We start from the raw sequence: 23,469 nt of genomic DNA on the forward strand, positions 1-23,469 counted from the left end.
CAATGAATAAGAAGCAGACCTGAATGATAACAACAAAAACCACTACCATAGCGAACCAGAACAAAGATAGTAATAAAAAGTTAATTAAATGTTATTCTTAAGACTTCTTAATCTCAATCATAGCTTACCAGGTTACCTTCCAACTGTGTCTCAGTTATCTAGACATGTAAATGCATTCCTTCACTGCATTCAGACAAAGTATGACGTCTGGTTCTTCTGGTTTTATCTTTTATTAAATACCTCATCAACTACACAAAGTGTAGGCGTTGATTACGGTAAAACGTGATCACAGAAGCTGAGCATATACTTTTGTCTTTTAAAGTCTAAGACAATGGTTGTAGTTGCAGTTAGCAATGGCGCTCCAACAGCTTGTGTGCTGGTTCAGTGTGATGATCGTACTCTTTTTCAAAGGTGAGAAAAAAAGATTGTTTCTTCTCATTACATAGTTTGTTTTTCTGGAGCAGATGTAAAAGAATAATTATAGGCACAAATGTATACTACACTGTATAGTAAACTATATTATATAGTATAATATTTTTTCCGATACTGTATTATTGTCATAAATATCCAATGTTATAACATTAACAAACCAAATTAATTAAACTCAATCACTGATTAAAATCTGCATTTCACAAGCCTGAAGACTTCTGTAAATATCATTGTGTTTGACTCTGTTCAGTCTTTCTTTCCTTAAAAGTTTTATATACAAGGTTAAAATTTCAGTTTAAAACAGACCAGCTGTGTAGGTTATATTTTGCACTGTTCATGTTTACAATGATCACTTTCAGTAATACTTGAGTAAATACACTGAAAAAAAATAACCTGCTAGATTAACATTACAAAAATATGTATATCGGTTACACGCAATTAATTTGTATATCGTCAGCCTTAGTGTTTTATGTTATTACTGCTCACAATTTTTTCGTAACATGAACATGATTTTTTATGTTGTTATTATGCCTTTCACTCCTGTCAAATATTTATAGAAACCATCTGTTTATTGGAAATTAAATGGTTATGTAAAATTTAAAGTTTTTTTTAATGTTAATTGTATTTGACTACCATTTGATAGATTGACAAGATTATTTTATGCTAAGTATATTTTAATTTCTAACTAATTACTGTATATACATATATAAACACATACACACAAACAATTTAGTGTTCAATAAATAAAACTAAGTTAAGGTTGATCTCACTGTATGTACTATACATTTTCTTTTCAATCAGAGCAATAAGCTAAAATAATAGCTTTATTCAAAAATAAAGCTATTTTTGAACAATGAACTGTATTTTTAAAACTACTATTGTAGTTTATGAGTCATCTGTTTAAAGTGCGTCTCTTGAAAAACATTCCATAACGTTCCTCAGAAAGAATCTTACGACATCACAGCTATGTAAAAAACAAATATGTTTTTAAATGTAAGAGTCATAAGGAACTATAGCAACAGGAACATATTTATTTAACAAAGAAGAGCCTTAAAATAACATTTTAATCCACAAGCTCAAAACCAAGTTACCTAAACTGGTTAGTATTGGCTTGCATCTATCGCTAAAACATCACAATAACTCATACTAGACTATGCAATCTGTTTGTAGAAGTGCACCCTGCAATTGAAAATGGCCTCTTGGTAACCTGACCAGAAAAAAACCCAAACTATGTGTCACCAAGAAAAATAAACTGATGCTCTTTATGTAGTGTATTAGGGCTGTCAGCGTTATTAATCAGCATTAATACCCTAATACACTACAAAAACTTGTACTAGGGAAAACATCACAGAACAACCAAAATTACCATGACCATGTCCAATGAGCTTTCAAATTGTCTGCCATCTATATATCTGTTTCAATGACTGAGACCAAGCTTGTGACCACCTGAGATCAGTTGACACCTTCAAAATTACTGTGGTGAATCAAGATGTCAAATAATGCAGTGATCATTTTGCAATAGAGATTGACAGAACACGTGACTTTCGCGCATTGCATGCCGGTAACTCGTGGCAAAACAATCCAAGTACCGCATCAAATGCAAGCATTTGCAGCACCGCAAAACGTTCATTCTCCGGTTCCAATACCTTCTTGCTTTTTCTTTGCCCCCCAAAAAAGTTATGTACAAAACGAAGGAGAACAATGCCGGTCCGTACAAAGACAGACTTGATGAAAAGGCAAAGAAAAGATACGAGGAAAAAATCAAAGGAGTGAAAGGGTTATACCCTTATGAGCACACAGAGTGGACAAAATACGTTAGCGTGCTGCCCAACTTTCACCACGCTCATATTTATAATTATACGGTTCTTGGAGTGAGTGCATACACTCATGAAGTTCAGTAAATTCAGGTCACTGCAACAAGCCCAGGAACAGTTTACCGACGGATGGGTACAGGACTTGAAATGCACCGTGTAGAACGAAAGACCATCGTACCTATCATAAGTTTACCAGTCTCACAAATCGTCTTCATAAATACACAATCGTTAACCGTTTATTAATCGGACCTTTGAGCTCAACGGTAATTAATTAGTAGAGGAAATAATTTCTGGTTCGCATTACAGAAATGTAGCAGTGACAATAATATTGTATGCTGTAATCGTACTGGGCAATTAGTGATAGCATAGCGCCACAATTTCTGTTCAGCGCCAGACTTGCTTGTAACCTATATCACCAATTATGTTATGAAAAATTACGTATTAACTACTACAAAACACTGACCTTTGTGGAAATGCTTGGAGCAGACTAACCTGTGAGCTGGAGAGTTCTGGGACGTTATATTTGGTCTTTGAATGGCTGTAATCCAGGCCATCTGTCGCCTCTTTTTACTTCAGAAACATGGCTCAAATAATTTCTCTTCAACGACGTAATCCGATAAAAAAAACGATCTCTTTACCCGTCGGCTTCCCGTGGCTGTCATGCGACCGGCTATTGCAGTTAATAATACAACAGCTTCTTGACAGTTTTTTGTGTTTCTTTTTATCGCTGTGTGACTGATTTCAATTGAAAGCCTGCGTGCGCTAGTACCTCTTGCCACGAGTTCCCAGAATTCTTTGCGGTTTTACCCTTGAATGACGTCACATTCTCAATCTCTATTGCCCCAAAGTAGAGGGTGTGGTACACTCAGCCTCAAGGTGATGAGAAAAAAAAGTGAGAATGGACTCAATGTTCAGCATCTCCATTGTCGAAGTCGCAGCACTGAGCTGCAACCACAAGGTGGTTGGTGCCTGTTGTGGTGGTTATACCCGAACCAAATGGTGGACACCAGAGGTGAAGGGAGTCACTAGACTGAAGAAGGAGTCCTATGGGGCTTGATTAGCTTGTGGGACTACAGAAGCAATTGATAGGTACCGGCAGGCCATGCAGAACACAACTGGGGCAGTGGCTGAAGCGAAAACAAGGATGTGATAGTTGTGGCATATGTGTTAGAACAGTGAACCTGGAGGTGGTAATACAAGTTCTTTTGAAATTACCTTTTTAAAATAAAGAGGGCTTTTTCTCTTTATAAATACTGCTTTGTAACATCAAAAGTTATTACAGTGGCTTGCAAAAGTATTCGGCCCCCTTGAACTTTTCCACATTTTGTCACATTACAGCCACAAACATGAATCAATTTGATTGGAATTCCAAGTGAAAGACCAACACAAAATGGTGTACACTTGAGAAGTAGAACGAAAATCATACATGATTCCAAACATTTTTTACAAATAACTAACTGAAAAGTGGGGTGTGTATGTTAATGTATTAACCCCTTTTAAATAGATACTTGGGGTACACAATGCATAACAATACAACTTTAAGAGGTCCTGCCCAAATAACTATGTGTGATATGAAGATATGTCTTTATCTGAACTAAACTTTTTTTTGTCTTTCATTTATGCTTTTCAGGTTGTGCTTCAAAGCTGCCTGGTGAGCAAACAAAAGCTCTATCTTCGTTAACTTTCATGTTTTTTTTGGAACACGTTTCTGGATGTCAGCTCTACAGCAACAAGAGAAAAATACTAAATACCATCATCGGTTGCATTCTATAATAGAGCCAGTGACTTAGTATGCAATAACTCCTAAATTTACAATGCATGTGTTATGTAATTTTCCTGAGATTAGCATGCAATTTTAACACTAAGCACTAAGATGCAATGAGTTTTAACAAAAAAAGAGTATACGTTTTTGAGCAGAAATTTTCTGTAGTGTTATAGCCTACTGTAAATAATTTTAAGTTGTGAGTAATTTTCAAGCATAGCTCTCCCATCAGCAGTACAATATTTTTCATAAAAATAATGCAACGATGTATACGCTTATCAAAATGATAATGCGTAATAACATTTCTTTGAGAAAGCTTTCTTCGTTCTTTTTATGTTTTGTGTCTTATGGTTCTTACTTCTGTGTGGGCAACTATGATTCAGTATGAAAAGCATGGTATGTTGTATCCACCACATTTCTTTTATGTTCTTTGTTCTTGTTTTTTTTAGAGGGAGCCAAAATCATTTTAACTGGATCTGGATCGACTCGATGCTCTGGAAGAGTAGAAATTTATCACAATAATAACTGGATGTCAGTTTCTGATTATAACTGGGACTTAAATGATGCAGAGGTGGTTTGCAGACAATTAAACTGTGGGACGGCACTAGAAGCTCTTCGATCAGCTCACTTTCGTGCAGAAACTGAACAGATTTGGCTTGATAATGTCAACTGTTCAGGAAACGAAAGTTCTCTAAATGAGTGTCAACACAGTGAATTTGGAAGACACAAATGTGGATATGATCGGAATGCTGGTGTGATCTGTTCAGGTGAGAAAACATTTAGATATTGAAGACATTATAAGTCATTCTGATCTTGTGTGCCACAAATGAAATCTCTCCTATAAAATGTAATGAACATATAAAATAATGGTTATGCCCTTTGTCTGATAGATCTTATCAGGTTAGCTGGGTCTGGATCAGCTCGATGCTCTGGCAGAGTAGAAATTTATCACAATAATATCTGGGGAAGAGTCTCTGATGGTGGCTGGGACTTAAATGATGCAGAGGTGGTTTGCAGACAATTAAACTGTGGGACGGCACTAGCGGTTCCTCATTCAGCTCACTTTGGTGCAGGAACTGGACAGTTTTGGCTTGATAATGTGGCCTGTTCAGGTACTGAAAGTTCTCTAACTGAATGTAAACACAGTGGATTTGGATCACACAGCTGTGGACAAGGTCAGGATGCTGGCGTCATCTGTTCAGGTAATAAAACTGTTAGATATTGACAACATCATAAGTCATTCTGTTCTTGTGTGTCATATATAAAATCATTCCTATATAATGTAAAGAACATATCAAAATATTTTTATGCCTTATGTTTAATAGATCTGATCAGATTGGCTGGCTCTGGATCGACTCGATGCTCTGGCAGAGTAGAAATTTATCATAAAAATATCTGGGGAACAGTCTCTGATTATAACTGGGACCTAAATGATGCTGATGTGGTTTGCAGACAGATAAACTGTGGATCGGCAGTAGATGCTCTTCAACTTGCTTACTTTGGTGAAGGAACTGGACAGATTTGGCTCAGTGATGTGACCTGTTCGGGAAATGAAAGTTCTTTAACTGAATGTGAACACTCTGGATGGGGAAACTACTACTCTGGACATTACTACGATGTTGGTGTAATCTGTTCAGGTGACAAAATGAGAACACTTTTAGATATGTAACAATTTGCTTCATAGTCTGTTCAGTGTCATACATTTAAAAAAAAAAAAAAAACAAGGCACGTGTAAGGCACATATATCAAAATGATGGTTTCTTTTGTGACTTATGCTCAAAAGGTCCAATCAGATTAGCTGGATCAACTCAATGCTCTGGCAGAGTAGAAATTTTTCACAATAAAATCTGGGGAACAGTCTGTGATAATGGCTGGGACTTAAATGATGCTGAAGTTGTCTGCAGAGAGCTAAACTGTGGGACGGCATTAGAGGCTCCTCGATCAGCTCACTTTGGTGCAGGAACTGGACAGATTTGGCTTGATAATGTGGGCTGTTCAGGAAAAGAAGGTTCTCTAACTGAATGTCAACACAGTGGATTTGGAGCAAATACCTGTAAACACAGTCAGGATGCTGGTGTCATTTGTTCAGGTGAGATACATTTGGATTATCTACTCAATGTCAAGTAATGCCATGTAAATGTAACTTTTCTATTTTAGAGCTTTTTCATCCATTCATTGGTGTGTTTTAGATTACATTCATTGTGAGGAGTCAAATTAAGCTGTACAGTAACCATACTCTGTAGGATTTCGGTAATGAAGTGTTCCATCATTCTCTGTAAATGCAGTTGCGATTCAGAGAGACATAGATTAATTTAGGGGCTTAAAAAAATTAAAGAAACAATTTTAACCATTTTTTTTAAATTTTCAAATGCACATTGGAGAGACAGAGACAATGCAGTTCTCTATTGCATTTCAAATCCCTCCACTACATTATATATTCCATATGTACAGGGAATGTGTTGTGTACTTTGTGTGGTACGGTGTGGTGACAGTGTGTACCTGTTTAATATTGTGGGGAGAGCACCCTCCCAGAATTTCTGTTACCCCTGATAAAAATGTTTTTTTGGGGGTTTTTTTTAAACAGAAAAACTGCAGTGAGTTTAATGCTGGCTGCAGTCTTGTGGGTTTATGCTGCCAGTGGTTCTTTGCTGTGGCTCCCTGCTAAGTTTCTGCTAACCCTTGCATTGCCATTTTCACTCACTGGCTTCCCAGTTGTACACAAAGCATCCTGTTCAAACAATTCCAGGAGCTCACTATTGCAGACTGTTATCCCTCTGGCGTATTGTCCACTAGTTGCAGGTTTACGCGCTCAGTTGGACCTCGCTGTGATCTGACACTAACAGGCCAGCGAGCAAGAGTTCTCCAGCTGCTATGGCTGTCTGGTCTGTTCTCGTGGTTGCGAGTTCACACTCAGCTCCTTCTCTAAGCTTGCTCACCTCAAAGCTGGAGAGATAGTCTCTCACTCAGAGAACCAAGGTTACAAAGTAAGCATACATTTGCTTTCACATCGAGGCTCTCTTCACCCAGTTATGTACAGTATAACACTTTTAGACACTCCTAGAGTCTATGGCACGATACCCTAGGCAACAGATCAGGGTTCTTCCCAATGTGAAGGCCAAGCCTGAGAAGGAGATGGAAAAGATAGATAAGAGATAAACTTTTATTAGTCCCACACATGGGAAATTTGTTGTGTTACACCAGAAAATGGACAGTGCAAAGTTGCAGCAGTAAAAATGAGGAAAAACCATAAACTATAATAAGATAAAAAGAATAACTTACTATATAAATCTCATGGTCCTAGGTTGGTGACCCAGTTTTTTGAGTATTGTACTTTTATTTCCTCATGTTTTGACTAAAAGTGTTTTGCTTTCTGTTTTGTATTTCTAGCTCTAGTCCTTTATTCTTTGTTGCCAGGTTTTGTTTCCGTGTTCCCTTTGATCAGTGTCAAGTCCATGCCTCTGTGCCTGTTGTGTGTTTCCTGTTTTACTTTGGAAGTCTGTGTCTTATGTCAGTGTTTCTGGTTTTACTTCCCTTGTCTCATTAAGTCTGATTTCTCCCAGCTGTGTTCCCCTCCTGTCTCCCATTCCCTGATTACTATAGTGTTTATTTAAGCCCTGTGTTTTCCTTGCACTGTTTCATGTCATTCCCTCACCTTGCTGTGTTTTGCCTCCGTGTTTCTAGTAATATTCTAGCTTGCTGTTTCTTGGTTTGTTTTCTAGTTTCTCAGTTTTTTAGTTGGAGATTCATGTTTTTAGTTTAGTTCCATGGTATTTCATGTTTGTATGTTCTCCAGCAATAAAGCTGCCTCCTTTAGTTAATCACTCAATTTCTGAGTCCTACATTTGGGCCCTACCTCCTGCCTGTTACACAGCACTCACCATGACAATACAATAGAATAAAATACTATATACAACAGAATAATATGTTGTCAGAAAAATTACACTCAGTGGTATTGCACGTGTGTGTGTATGTCTGTCTGTGCATATGTGGTAATCTGTAAAGTCTCTTGTTGTGGAGTCTGACAGCAGTAGGAAGGAAAGACCTGCGGAGTCTCTCTGTCCCACACCGTGGGTGCCGCAGCCTGACCCTGAAGGAGCTACTCAGTGCTGTCAAAGTCTCCTGCATGGGGTGGGAGATGTTATCCAACAGGGATGGCAGCTTAGCCACCATTCTCCTCTCACTCACCACCTCCACTGGGTCCAGACGGCATCCTAGAACTGAGCTGGCCCTCCGGATCAGCCTGTTCAGTCTCTTTCTGTCTCCGGCTGAGATGGTGCCGCCCCAGCAGACCACACGATAAAACATGGCCAAGGCCAACACAGAGTCATAGAAGGTCTTCAGGAGTGAGCCCTTCACTCCAAAAGACCCGAGTCTCTGCAGCAGGTACAGCCTGCTCTGCCCTTTCCTGTAGAGAGCATCTGAATCATGAGTCCAGTCCAGTTTATTGTTCAGATGAACCCAAGGTACCTGTAGCTGACCACAGCCTCAATGTCCATACCTTTTGTGTTTAGTATAGTGGAGGATGTTTGTGCCTGCAGAAGTCTACCACCAACTCCTTGGTTTTTTTCAGTGTTGATCTGGAGGTAGTTCTGCTGGCACCAGTCCACAAAGCCTTGGGTCAGTTCTCTGTAATCCTTGTATTGCCCATCAGTGATGAGGCTGACTATTGCAAAGTCATCAGAGAACTTCTGCAGGAAGCACTGAGTGAAGTTGTGAGAGAAGTCTACAGTGTAGATGGTAAAGAGGAACAGAGCCAGAACCGTTTCCCGTGGGGCCCCCGTACTGCTGATGACCCAGTCCTGAGTTCTCACATACTGTGGTCGGTCGGTGAGGTAGTCTAGTATGCGAGGTGATGGTCCACTCCTGTGTTCTCCAGATTCTCCTTCATGACTGTGGGAAGAATGGTGTTGAAGGCACTGGAGAAATCGGAGAACAGGATTTTCACAGTGCTCCCAGCGGTCTCCAGGTGAGAAAGGAAATGATGTAGGAGGTGAATGATGGCATCATCTACTCCAATTCCAGGCTGATAGGCAAACTGAAGCGGGTCCAGTGATGAGCTCATTAGGGTATTGGCTTTAATCCTGCTCAGTTCTCTTGTAACCTGGATGGTTGAGAGAGACAAGCTGGAGCCGTGTGCTGGATGTGTATTGGCTACTGTGGCTGCCCCCCCAGGCAGAGTTCTATTATTTGTGGCGCAATATGGTTCTAAGGCCTCTCCAGAATTTGCTAACATCGTTCTACTGAAGCTGGTTCTCCATCTTCTGCCTGTAGCTGTCCTTCCCATTCCTGATCAGTCCTTTTAGCTCTCTCTATTCCTTTTTCCATTGCTCTTTGTCTTCAGAGGTGAAGGCCCTCCTCTTCTGCTTGAGAACGGCTTTTATTTCTCTGGTGATCCAAGGTTTGTGTTTAGAAAAGCACTGCACGGTGGGTATGGTGTTATCCATGCATAAGTTAATGTAATCCATAATGCAGGTCACAAAGCTGTCAATGTCCTCCCAGTGGTCGTCACAGAGCATCTCCCAAACAGTGGACTCAAAACAGTTCTTAACCCTCTGGGGTCGAGGGACGCACCGGCGCCTAAAAATCACATGACCAATTTCAGACAACACAGCTACAAGATGTAGCGACTCTGAGTCTCCATTTCAACTTGGGTCGAAAGTGCGGACTTCAAACTATATACCAGTTTTTGAATTGTGTCGATGGGCCACATAAAACCAGAGTTATGATAAAAAATACACGCAATGGTTTTTTCTGAACAAAACAGTGGTGTTTACAGCGGGAAGAACGGTAAAAACTGCGTTTTCTACAGACGGCGCTAACAAACACTCTCCGCTTGCAATTGAAAAAAGAAAAAGAAAAACACCCCTTCCCTATTGGTGTTAAAGTTTACCATGTCAGCCAATCCAAAAAATGATATAGTAACATGTGGCACTTGGTTGTTTAGGGAGAAGGGGAAGTTTTAGGAAGGACACAGAAATGAATAGAGCTTCTGTAACAGGCTGCCACACAAGAAGTGTCCTGGAGTTTAAAAACAAACAAACAAACAAACAAACAAGAAAATTCAGACAAATCTGAGTAAAGTGACATGGAAGAAATGGGATGATACTAGAGACAAGGATCTGCCCAACATCTCAGGGAAGTAGACACCAGCTGGTCTGTCTTCCTAATGATCTGAAGTGCCCAATATACCCTGAAGATCCGGAACAGAGCAGAGAGCAGCCTGGCAGAGAGCTAACATGTGGTCTAACCCAGAGGAAAGACACCGAGCCCAACAAATACATGGAGCTTGTTAATCCATCTGTTTTAACCGTCAGTGTTATCTCATTTGAAATAATATTGTAAACTGGGGTAACTGTGTGTTGGGTCTGTGTTTCCACAAGCCTCGCTAGTCTAGAGACTTATTCTCGTTAACGACAAAAACAAGATGAACATCTTTTACTTGCTAGCAAGGGAGGCCCCAGCCGGTGTCTCAGAAAGCACTCTGAATCCTACCGCAAAATGACCCCAACGACGGCCTCCGCTTGCTGCCTTTTATTGGGAAAACAGTTCACATAATACACATCGCAGCAAAGCACCTCCCACATGGTTCTAAGACAACACACTATGTGTGTGTATGTGTAAACATCTGTATGCATGTGAGAATGTGTGTGTGTGTGTGTGTGTGTGTGTGCGTGTGTGTGTGTGTGTGCGTGTGTGTTTGAGTGAGTGTGTGAGAATGTGTCTCTCTGTGTGCATGTGTCTCTGTATGCATGACTTTCTGCTCACCAAAAGAATCATAAAAGCAGGAAGCAACGTCACAAGAAACAGATCTTCCAGATAGAACGTATCTGCAATAAAAGCCTCAAAGGAATATCTTGATCCTATAGATTGAACTCAGACCTTACAAATTTAAGAAGCACAATGACAACATTCAACAATTAGACTTTACACTGTGCTTGGACATTAAAAGTATTGTATGAACTATCCCAACCTTATCTTTGTGTTTTGTTTTCAGCTGTGCCAATGATCTTAACTGGATCTGGATCGAGTCGATGCTCTGGGAGAGTAGAAATTTATCACAATAACATACGGGGAACGGTTTGTGATAATGGCTGGGACTTACATGATGCAGAGGTGGTTTGCAGACAGTTAAACTGTGGGACAGCACTGGAAGCTCCTCATTCAGCTTACTTTGGTGCAGGAACTGGACAGGTTTGGCTTGATAATGTGGGCTGTTCAGGTACTGAAACCTCTCTCACTAAGTGTCAACACAGTGGATTTGGATCACACAGATGTGGACATGGTCAGGATGCTGGTGTCATCTGTTCAGGTGAGAAAACTGTTAAATATTCAAGACATTATAGATCAGCCTATTCGTGTGTGTCAAATGAGAAATCTTTCCTTTATAATAAAATTAACATATCAAAATTTTGTTATGTCCTTTGCCTGATAGATCTGATCAGATTAGCTGGCTTTGGATCGACTCGATGCTCTGGCAGAGTAGAAGTCTATCACAATAACATCTGGGGAACAGTCTCTGATTTTAACTGGGACCTAAACAATGCTGATGTGGTTTGCAGACAGATAAACTGTGGGTCGGCACTAGAGGCTCCACGACTTGCTTACTTTGGTGAAGGAACTGGACAGATTTGGCTTGGTGATGTGACCTGTTTAGGAAATGAAAGTTCTCTAACTGAATGTCAACACTCTGGATGGGGAAACTACTACAGTGAACATCACTACGACGTTAGTGTCATTTGTTCAGGTGAGACAACGTTTAGATAGAGAACAATTTCCTCATGGTGTCTTTAGTGTCAGACATATATGTGGAAGGTCTATCCTTCACATAGAGCCACATAGATCTCCGATGTTGTTTCTGGGATCAGCTGGAGCCACTTGCAAAGCTTGGGAGTCACTGCACCTAGTGCTTGAAGTTATATGTATGTGTATATTTAATGTAAGTTACATATATTAAAAAAGTAGTTTGTCTTGTGACTTGTGCTTAAAAGGTCAAATCAGATTAGCTGGATCGACTTGATGCAGAGTAGAAATTTATCACAATAACATCTGGGGAACAGTCTTTGATGACAGCTGGAACTTAAATGATGCTGATCTGGTTTGCAGATATTTAAACTGTGGGACAGCGCTAGAGGCTCCTCATTCAGCCCACGTTGCTGCAGGAACACACCCTCATTGCTTCTATCATTAGAAGGGAGCTGTGGTGATGTCAGTGTTTGTGTACAACATGACCAATGACTAGAGTGAAATGGGCCTATTACAGTTATCTATAATTTATCCCCTTTGGGTTTTCATCAGGAGGGACATTCAGCATAAAACTCAGCTAAACAAAACATGACGAGCTACCTACTGTGGCGACCCCTTGTGACATGGAAAAGTAGTTTTTACAGTTAGCTGTGATCTTTTGTTTTGCCAGCATGCGGCAGGGCTGTGGAAAGCACAGAAAGTTGGCCCTGGCAGGTCACTATAAGCCACAACGGAGAGTTTCGGTGTGGGGGGTCCTTAATCACCAACCAGTGGGTGCTGACAGCTGCTTCCTGCATATCACAGTAAGTCACTGTTGCCAATTTAAATTTCTGTGTGATGATGTTGCAAATGACCATTACTCCTCGGTTTACATCTAGCTTAACCTCTTAAACTCCAACACCCCCTGATACTGGGGCAAAAGGCAGGAGATCAGGTAGGCTTGGGGCTTAAGAGGTTAAGATTTACAGGTTATGTCTGTGAAGGTTCTCAGTCATCCAGGTCATCGTAGTCGAAGGAGCTTGCAAAGAAAAGCGTCTGGACTTCTTTAAGTTACTTGAAGACGTTTCACCTCTCATCCGAGAGGCTTCTTCAGTTCTAAGGTCAAATGGTGGAGAGTCCCAGATATAAACCTAGTGGGAGTGTCCCCCCACAGAGGGACAAAAGGACCCCCTGATGATCCTCTAATCGCCTGAGCCAAGGTGTGGAACTGGGTGTGGGTCCCAATCAGCCAGAGTTTCGGGTGAGTTCATTGTGAAACCTGGCCCCACCTTATCATGCGAATTCCTGAGGTCAGATGGCCCAGGGTGTGAGTGGGCGTTAAGGCGTCTGGGAAGGGATCTCAAAACTGGATTATAGATGGCAGAGAGTTGGTGTCGTAAACCACCGCCTCTGTTCAAAGATGGTCGCTCACAGTGGACATAGATGGCTTCTTTCACTCCTCTTTCAAACCATCTGTCCTCTCTGTCCAAAATGTGAACATTGGCATCCTCGAAAGAGTGTCCTTTATCCTTAAGATGCAGATGGACAGCTGAATCTTGTCCAGTGGAGGTGGCTCTTCTGTGTTGTGCCATGCGCTTGTGAAGTGGCTGTTTGGTCTCTCCAATGTAGAGGTCTGGGCATTCCTCGCTGCACTGTACAGCATACACCACATTGTTAAGTCTTTGTTTTGGCGTTTTGTCTTTCGGGTGAACCAGTTTTTGTCTGAGTGTGTTGCTGGGTCTGAAATACACCGGGATGTCATGCTTGGAGAAAACCCTCCTGAGTTTCTCTGATACACTGGCTACATAGGGGATGACAATGTTGTTGCGTCTGTCCTTCTTATCCTCCCTCGCTGGTGTCTGATCTTCTTTTCTGTGCCTCTTTGCTGACTTTAAAAACGCCCATTTAGAATAGCCGCACGTTTTGAGTGCTTCCTTTACATGTGTGTGTTCCTTCTTTTTCCCTTCAGGCTTAGAGGGAACATGTTCTGCCCGGTGGTGTAGGGTCCTAATTACTCCAAGTTTGTGTTCCAGAGGGTGATGTGAGTCAAACAGGAGGTACTGGTCCGTGTGTGTGGGCTTCCGGTAAACTTCGATGTTGAGGTTGCCATTCTCTTCAATGTGCACAGCGCAGTCCAGGAAAGGCAAACAGTCATCCTTTGTGTCTTCCCTGGTGAACTTGATATTTTTATCCACAGCGTTGATGTGCGCAGTGAAGGATTCCACTTCTTGTGTCTTGATTTTGACCCAGGTGTCGTCTACATATCTGTACCAGTGGCTGGGTACTCTTCCTTTGAAAGAGCCAAGAGCCTTCCTTTCCACTTCCTCCTTGTAAAGGTTGGCTACAATAGGTGACACGGGGGAGCCCATGGCACAGCCATGTTTTTGTCTGTAATAGCCTTCGTTGTATTTGAAATATGTAGTGGTGAGGCAGAGGTCTAACAGTGTGCAAATCTGATCGGGTGTGAAGTTGGTCCTGTCCTCCAAGGAGTTGTCTTCTTGTAGTCGTTTTCTGACAGTCTCCACTGCCTCCGTGGTGGGTATGCAAGTGAAGAGAGAGACTACATCAAAGGACACCATGGTTTCATCCGGATCCAGGGTAAGTTTCTGGACCTTGTCAGTGAAGTCGGTGGATTTACAGGTTATCATTCTACTTATTTTCTGAAGGTCAGGAGTTTTTAATATCTTAAAAAATTCACTCTACAGAAATACATTTCCAGAAACAATTTTTTAGGGCAACAAGAATCGTTGGACCTTCAGTGTGACGTGGCAGACCATGTGAGTTCACTGTTGTGATGGGATCAAGCAGATCACTTCTGGAGGTTGTCCAAATCTGAGATGTAACTGCTGTCCAAAATGTTTAGCATAAAGACATACAATGGGGAAAGGCTAGCCTAGCTGTTTGTTAATAATAATAATAATAATAATAATAATAATAATAATAATAATAATAATAATAATAATAATAGTAAATATCACAGATATCTTTAAATCATTATCCCTGCCAATAATTAACCCCAAACACAGAAACACACACACAAAGAGAAAAAAGAGCTTTGAAAGTAATGATTCAATTTTCGCAAAATAAATCACTGATGTGTCCATTTTCAAGATCACATGAACAGTACCTGGTTTGAAATGTGATCTTGACCAAATCAAGCTAATAGAAAAGAAAAAAACAACAAACCATTCTTTTTCACAATTTTTAAATTTAGTAACCTGACAGAGGTCCATCTCGGCTGCCACAACCAGTCAGATTTAAGCTCCAGCAAAATGTCTCGAACATTGGAAGACATCATCTGCCATCCCGAATTCAACAACAACACACATGAGAATGACATTTGTCTTCTGAAGCTGTCAGTTCCTGTGACTTTCACAGACTACATTCAACCAGTCTGCTTAGCCTCAGCAAAAAGCACTTTCCACAGTGGGACAAGCAGCTGGATTACTGATTTATGTGAAAATGGTAAGTATATAAAATATTCTTTAATTTTCTAGGAATGTACAGGTTTTTTTTTAAAGCTCTTCTATTTCTTTTTACAATTCGTTAACGATTCCTTCCTGAACATCCTGCGTGAAGTAAATGTACCAGTAGTGGGAAATAATGAGTGTCAGTGCTACTATGAAGGTGACAAAGTGGTCATGGAGAATATGATCTGTGCTGGGCTCAGCGCTGGAGAGAAGGATTCATGTCAGGTGATCCCGAAGATTCATGTATAATGTCACTCCTTGATTAGTGCTGTGAGAATTATGTGTTACTTTCATATTGGATTATTGTTTTTTCTGTTATTGTATCAACCTTACTGATAATATAGACTGTTAGCTTTCACGACTCAACCAAGATGATTTATTACTCAATCGAGTTTCAGCACAGTTGGATACACAAAAAATATCTTATCGAAACTTCTGGGAAAGTTTTTATCAGCGGCATCATAGTCATAAATGCACTTGAGTGCCTTAGTGCAACAGGTCAACCACAAAAACAAGCTTTAAAATTAATTCTCAATGGGGACTAGTAAGGACTAGTACTAGTACTTCAGTGTCTGTTTAGCTTTTTCTGTCCTTGAAGAAGCCTCCTCTTAACATATAAGCGAATCAAAAATATATTTGTGATTGGTTTGATAGCTATCCAGTTGCAGCTTGTAGAAATCGTTCACACTTACTTAGAGACTCCCCTTTCATTTTGATGTGGGCTGATTGTTTCATTTTGTTACTGTCTTTGTGACTATTAAAGTTAATTACAGACTCATAAATAAAATAATAGCTTAGAGTGAGGTAAGCAAACTGCATTTTAGGTTAGTGTTCATAATATTCATGCTTTAGCAGGATCAACAAAGAAACAGGTGTAACTAAAAGGTATTTCTCTGCCTTCAGAACTTTGATCTTTCTTTTCTCACAGGGTAACTTAGGGGGACAACTAATGACAATGGATGGATTTGAATGGCTCCAGAGTGGAGTTGTGACTTTTAATGATGACTGTGCAAGACCTGCAGTCTTCACTCGTGTGTCACAGTACCAAAATTGGATCAAGGACACCGTCACTGGCACTCAACCAAACTTTGTTACCTTCACCTCGTTGGGCCCTGACACTGACTTTTATTTCACCTGTCCAAGATCATCAACTCTTCCTGTCCCCACAGCTGTCACTACTGCTGTCCCCACCGCTGTCTCTACTGCTGTCACCACCACTGTCCCTACTGATGTTTCCTCCATTTTCCTTTCCACTGTTTCCACCACTGCTCCCACAATAGTCCCTACTCCTGTCCCCACCACTGTCCCAACTACTGCCCACACTACTGTCCATTCTAGTGTCCCCACTGCTGTCCCTTCTAGTATCCCCACAACTGACCCTACTGCTGCTTATTCTACTGCTGTCCCCAACACTGTCCCTTCTACCTTCCCCACCACTATCCCTACTCCTGCCCCCAGGACTGTCCCTACTGCCGTTTCCCCCAGTGTCCCTTCCACTGTCTCCACCACAATTCCCACAATTGTCCCTACAGCTGTCCTTTCAACTGCACCTTGTACTGTCCCCACCGCTGTCCCTTCTAGTAACCCCACCACTGCTTTCCCTACTGTCCCCACTGCTGACCCCACCACTGTCTCTACTCCTAGCCCCACCATCTCCCCTACTCCTTTCCCAACTAGCCCCACCATCTCTACTACTCCTATCCCAATCACTGTCCCCACCACTGTCCCTCCTGCTGTCCCTTCTACTGTCCCTTCTACTATCCCCACTGCTTCTTCTACTTCTGTCCCCATGACCGACCCTACTGCTGTTTCCCCTATTGTCTCCTCCACTGACCCCACCACTGTTCTCACCATTCTCCCTACTGCTTTCCCCGCCACTGTCCATCTGACTGTGTCCACCAATGTCCCCACCACTGCCCTTCCTACTATTCCGACCATTCTCCCTACTGCTTTCCCCACCACTATCCCTTCTACTGTCCCCACCACTGTTGCTACTGCAGCCCCCAGCACTTCCCCCAACACTGTCCCTTCTGCTGGCACCACCACTGTCACTACTCCTAGCCCCACCATCTCCCCTATTCCTATCCCAGGAGTAGGGGAGATGGTGTACCCACCCACTGTACCCACCAATGTCCCTCCTACTGTGTCTTCTACTATACCCAGTGCTTCTTTAACTTCTGCCCCCACGACCGACTCTACTGCTGTTTCCCCTATTGTCTCCTCTACTGTCCCCACCACTGTTCCCACTATTCTCCCTACTACTTTCCCTACCACTGTCCCTTTTACTGTCCCCCCCACTGTCACTACTCCTGCCCTCAGCACTGTCCCCATCACTGTCCCTTCTGCTGGACCCACCACTGTCACTATTCCTAGCCCAACCAACTCCCCTACTCCCACTGTCCCCACCAATGTCTCTCCTGCTGTCCCTTCTACTATCCCCAGTGCTTCTTCTACTTCTGTCCCCACAACCGACCCTACTGCTGTTTCCCCTATTGTCTCCTCAACTGTCCCCACCACTGTTCCCACCATTCTCCCTACTGCTTTTCCCACCACTGTCCCCACCACTGTCCCTACTCCAGCCCCCAGCACAGTCCCTTCTACGGGCCCCACGACATTCCCTACTGCTGTTTCCACAATTGTCCTTTCCACTGTCTCCACCACAGTTCCCACAATTGTTCCTACTGCTGTCCTTACAACTTCCCCTTCTACTGTCCCCACCACTGTCCCAACTACTGCCCCCACTGCTGTCCACACTGCTGTGCTCACCACTGTCCCTACTGCTTTCCCCGCCACTGTCCATCCGACTGTGTCCACCACTGCCCTACCTACTGTCACTACTCCTAGCCACACCACCTCCCCTACTCCTATCCCAACCACTGTCCCCACCACTGTTACTACTCCTATCCCAACCACTGTCCCCACCAATGTCCCTTCTACTATTCCTGCTGCTTCTTCTACTTCTCTACCCAGGACTGACCCTACTGCTGTTTCCCCTATTGTCCCTTCAACTGTCCCCACCACTGTTTCCACCACTGCACTTCCTACTGTTCCCACTACTGCCCTTACTGCTGTTTCCCTCATTGTCCCTTCCACGGTTTCCACAATTGTCCCTACCACTGTCCCTTCTAGTAGCCCCACCACTGCTATTCCTAAAGTCCCCAGCACTGTCCCTTCTATTGTTCCCACCACTATCCCTACTCCAGCCCCCAGCACTGTCCCCATGATTGTCCCTACCACTGTCCCTTCTAGTAACCCCACCACTGCTATTCCTACTGTCCCCACCGCTGTCCCCACTGCTGCTTCTTCTACTGCTTTCCCCACCACTGTCCTTCCTACTACACCCACCATTTTCCCTACAGCTGTCCCCACCACTGTCCCCACTGCTGTCCCCACCACTACCTCCACCACAGGTAACAGTAAAATTGATAGTGGTGAAAACCTGGTCCACTTCACTCACTTCACCTCTCTCTGTGTTCTTCTTGTGTTGCTCCATGTATTCGTTGGACTGGTTGAATATAACTAAACACATTTACTTAAGTCTTGTACCTGAATACACACTTTAAATACTTTTACTTCAATAGTAATTTAGTACTTTCCTTTTACGTCATTTTTTATATTTGAGGGGAATTGCATCTTTCTCTCCAATATATTTATGAGACAATGATTCAACATTTTGAAACTAAATGATCTAAATTTGAAAATAGAAAATATTTTGCCGTTTCGAGTTTCTCAAATTACAGTGATGGGTAAATAGGTTTGTTTTTATATGGCACTTTTTTCCTCATAGCACTCAAAGCAACTTGCCACTATGCCATAGTTACCATACCAGCATGCTATACATTTTCTATGTAACTGCTTCCATCACATGCTCTTGCTCAAGGATATTTGGCATGCAAATTTGATCAGTGTAAGGTTTTAATTACACTGATTAATCTTTTAAGCTCTTAATTTAATAAATTAAAAATATATTATTTATTAGATCAAGTATTTCTTTCTTTTTGTTTAGTTTAGTTTTTCTTTTGTTGTTGTCTTGCAGCAGAAATTTTCATCTACATCCACTCAAAGTCTCAGAACTTTAACAAAGTGTTTTTCTTTTCCTGTGAACTGAATGAGGATGTTTTAAGAATTATAATGCCTAAGTTTATGCTGTAAACAAGGTTTCTGGAAATACTCCTATAAAAATAAACCCACACATTGTTTCGATTACTAGAAATGACTTACATAGAGGCTTGTTCAACCTGTGACGCTGCTCATAAGGCAGGAAGAAAAAAGTCTGTCGAGTTATGACGAGTTATTTCCTCATTATTAAAGATGACATGACATGACTCATTTTTTCTTGACATTTCCTTCACAATGAACATAGAAACAAAACAAAACAAACAGCAAAGACGTGGCAGAGTATTACAATGAAGGAAACCCAGCGTCTGGTGATGTCCATGATTTTAAGGCTTCAGGCTTTCATTGAAAATTAACATTTTATTTTAAATTATTGAATTTGTCCAATTACTTTTGAACCCCTAGAGTGAATGAATCGTGTTAAAAAGTGCTTTAGTTCCTCACATTTTTATTCTTGATTTTAAATCCACTGAATCAAAGCTGAGAATCTGTCCTTCAGCTGAATCTGAATTGTTTCATTTAAAAAATAACTGTTGTAATGTACAAACCAAAATTTGAAAATAAGCTCTCTCTGTGTCAGCATTTATGGACCTACATGTAAAAATGTGTGTCCATCTTCAGGGGTATTGTTGCATCAGCCACTGAAGACCAAGAGAAAAATCTGGAGGTTAGTTCACGACATATAATTGCTAAAAAATGCTATTTGTTTTCAGTCAGATTAATATTATTTGTTTAGTATTGTAATTTATTTGATGATCTGGAACATGTAAGTGTAACAGATATGCAAAAAAAAAAAAAAAGAAAAAAAAAAGAAACCAGGAAGACAGAAAACAGGTTACAAGGGTGTGTGCGTTTCTACTTACAAAGAAATGAACTGTATTTAATAAGTATGGCGGTTTCATTTTAATAGATAAAGAAAAAAAAAAGACTCATTATGCAAAAGTTACAAATCAGTTTGCATTTAATTGAGTAAAAAAAGTATTTGATCCTCTGCAACCCAGCCAGAATCAATCAATTAAAACACACATGTTTGGGCACCTTTTTCACAGAGAAAGGGAGAGTTGAGTTATGAAAATCTTTGTATGAGAAAACAGTCTAAATTCTGATCTAATCTAACAAAGGGGGTTCTAACAGCAGTTTTCCATTTTGGATCCGTCCAAAAACAATTACCAGAAGTCCCGTCGCTCCACAATAGTCAACTTAGGCAAGTTTTTACTTTTGATTCAATTAAATAATTAAAAAATAATGACACCAAAATTAAAATTGAATGGATGATTTTTAGAGCTGTTTTCATCACTTCAATATAGTCTATAGTCTCCTGGGTGTATAAATTGTATTTTACAAAATATTTCTCCTGTGTCAGTGTTTGAAATTTGTTATGATGTCTGAAATGCTGTTTCATGCATAAAAAAGAACAATGTTTAAATACAAATAAATATAGTCAACTACAAAGATCTGTGTGTGTGTGTGTGTGTGTGTGTGTGTGCTATTTTTGTCAGCACTTACATTACTCAATTTCCAAAAACACACGGTAAAATGAGTGAAATTTTCACCTCTGCAGGTGATGTTTGAATCGCTGTCAGTGCCCGGTAAAGTGAAGGTCACAAAGCCTGGTAGTTTCCCAATGAAAATGTCACTGATCTATTTCTAGTACAGAAATCAATCTGGACACATGAGCGTGGATTTGAATCAATGGTACGTGTGAGTACAAGAAAACAATGATTGGAATACAATGTGCTTAAGTTTGCTTAGATGATAGGAATCAGAGGAATAGGAAAGGATTTTTCAATGTGTGTGTTTTAAATAAATTCTTCCAGTATCCATTGCAGGTGACCATATAACCATGTGAATTGTTTGGCATTTTTTAAGATAAAGTATTTCTTTCTTTTTGTTTAGTTTTTCTTTTGTTGTTGTCTTGCAGTAGAAATTTTCATCCAGATCCACTCAAAGTCACAGAGATTTTACAAAGTGTTTTTCTTTTCCTGTGAACTGAATGAGGATGTTTTAAGAATCATAATGCCTAAGTTTATGCTGTACAGAAGGTTTCCGGAAACACTCCTATATAAATAAACCCACACGTTGTTTTGATTACTAGAAATGACTTACAGACTTGTTCAACTTGTGACGCTGCTCATAAGGCAGGACGAAAAAGGCTGGCTGTGTTATGAATGATCCTTTTCTTCATCATCTTTAAAGATTTAATTACACTGCTCATTTTCTCTTGGCACTTCCTTGACAAAGACCCAAAACATACAACCAAAGCAACCAAGGACATTATTAAAGCAAAGAAGTGGAATATTCTTGAATGGCTAACACCTGATTTTAACCCAACTGTTTGGTTTTGCTTAATTCGCCTTATAATCGCGTGCGCCTTATGGTCCAAATAATATGATAAGGTAGCTTTCTTGTATAAATGTGCTCCAAATAAAGAACTTTGTGTTGACAAGATTGTTAGTTAATCATTTACAAATCAATATTGTCTGTATGGACAGCATTTTTTAAAGTAAACATGCACAGCTGCGGTGTTAAGCGATGTGGTTGAAAAATTTGGGTGCAGCTAACTTTTGTACTGGTGCAGCTAAGAAAAAAAGTTAGGCTCACCAGTGCAACTGTGGCAAAAAGTTAGGCTAGAGCCCTGCACTGAGGTAACTTATCAGACCTTTTTGCATTTTTTGGCTTTTTGAACTGAGAAGATGGGCTAAACACTGATGGAGCTTCCTTTCAGGTGAATGCATAAAGTTTGCAGATGACACAGCCATCATGGGGTGTATCTGGGATGATCAGGAAGAGGAGTACAGAAGTCTGGTGAGGAACTTTGTCGCATGGAGTCACACAAACCACCTGCAACTCAACACCTCAAAGACTAAGGAACTGGTTGTGGACTTTGGGAGGTCCAGAGCAGGTCCACTGCCGGTTCAGATAGAGGGGGAGGAGGTGGTCAACAAGTACAAGTACCTCGGGCTGTGGGTGGACAACAAACTGGGCTGGTCATGCAACACAGAGCACCTGTACAAAAAAGCCCAAAGCTGACTGTACTTCCTCAGGAGGCTGAGGTCTTTTAACATCTGCAGGAAGCTCCTGAGGATGTTTTACCAGTCAGTGGTTGCTGGAGTAATTTTCTATGCTGTGGTGTGCTGGGGGAGCAGCACAGCAAAGAAGGACTCATCCAGGCTGGAAAAACTGATCAGGAAGGCTAGCTCTGTGGTCGGCATGAAGCTGGACACTCTGGTGACAGTGGCAGAGAAAAGAACACTAAAGAAACTGCTGGACATTATGGACAATGCTGGGCATCCTCTGCACACGGCCATAAACAACCAGAAGAATCTGTTCAGCGACAGGTTGCTTCTCCCAAAGACAAGAACCAACAGACTTAAAAACTCCTTTGTCCCACACGCCATCAGACTGTTTAACGCCTCTCTGGAGGGGAGAGGGAGGGGAAACAGGAGGACAAAGGAGGGGGGAACAACTAAGCTGTAGTGCCTCTTCACTTCACTGTGCAATTACCTTTTGTGCAATACTTTTTGTTAATAGTCAACGGTGCAATAGACTCCATACTTGAAATGTTCAATTCACTTGTATTTTTATTTTTTATTTTTATTCCTATTTATTCTATGTATCCCTTTTGTATATTTTATCTATATATGTCTTTGTATTTATATATGTGTATATATATATATATATATATATATATATATATATATATATTAGGGGTGCAACGATACTCGTATTGATATTGAACCGTTCGATACAGTACTTTCGGTTCGGTACGCATATGTATCGAACAATACAGCATTTTTAATTTATTTTATCAACTTTCCTTCTGACGGTGCTGTCTGTGTTGAGCGCTCAGTGGATCTGCGCTCGACAGTGCAGCCTAGGCGGAGTAGTCGAACACAGATTCACTGAGCGCAGGGCAAGCTAGCGAGACAGAAGTTAAGCTCTTGTTGCAACATGGCAAATTGAACCTCCCCCACCCTCATTCAGATCTGGCATTTGGAACTATTTTGGTTTTCATGTGATGTATGACCCTGAAGGTAAGCGCGTCATGGACTAAAGTAAAACAGTATGTTGGATGTGCCAGCAATGTTCAATTACATGAGTGGGAACTAGTGTGTTAGCGCAGTTAGCTCGTTAACGTGTTGGCCGTCCAGCCCCA

At 41.1% G+C, this 23,469-nt stretch overlaps 1 protein-coding gene across 1 annotated transcript; it reads left to right on the forward strand.

Annotated features, from left to right (window-relative positions):
• The first annotated feature begins 353 nt into the window (after positions 1-353).
• On the forward strand, positions 354-18,720 carry LOC148104128 (uncharacterized). The gene is made up of 13 exons (XM_087839276.1): positions 354-411; positions 3,874-3,894; positions 4,455-4,772; positions 4,896-5,207; positions 5,331-5,642; positions 5,789-6,094; positions 11,000-11,314; positions 11,438-11,749; positions 12,419-12,551; positions 14,942-15,192; positions 15,307-15,422; positions 16,126-17,392; positions 17,672-18,720. Exons 1-13 carry the CDS (start codon positions 354-356, stop codon positions 18,718-18,720), a joined length of 4,770 nt encoding a protein of 1,589 aa, XP_087695402.1.
• Positions 18,721-23,469: the final 4,749 nt, after the last annotated feature.

This window comes from Neolamprologus brichardi, chromosome 3, assembly GCF_056152115.1.
Source record: "Neolamprologus brichardi isolate AB-2024 chromosome 3, ASM5615211v1, whole genome shotgun sequence".
Lineage (NCBI taxonomy): Eukaryota > Metazoa > Chordata > Actinopteri > Cichliformes > Cichlidae > Neolamprologus > Neolamprologus brichardi.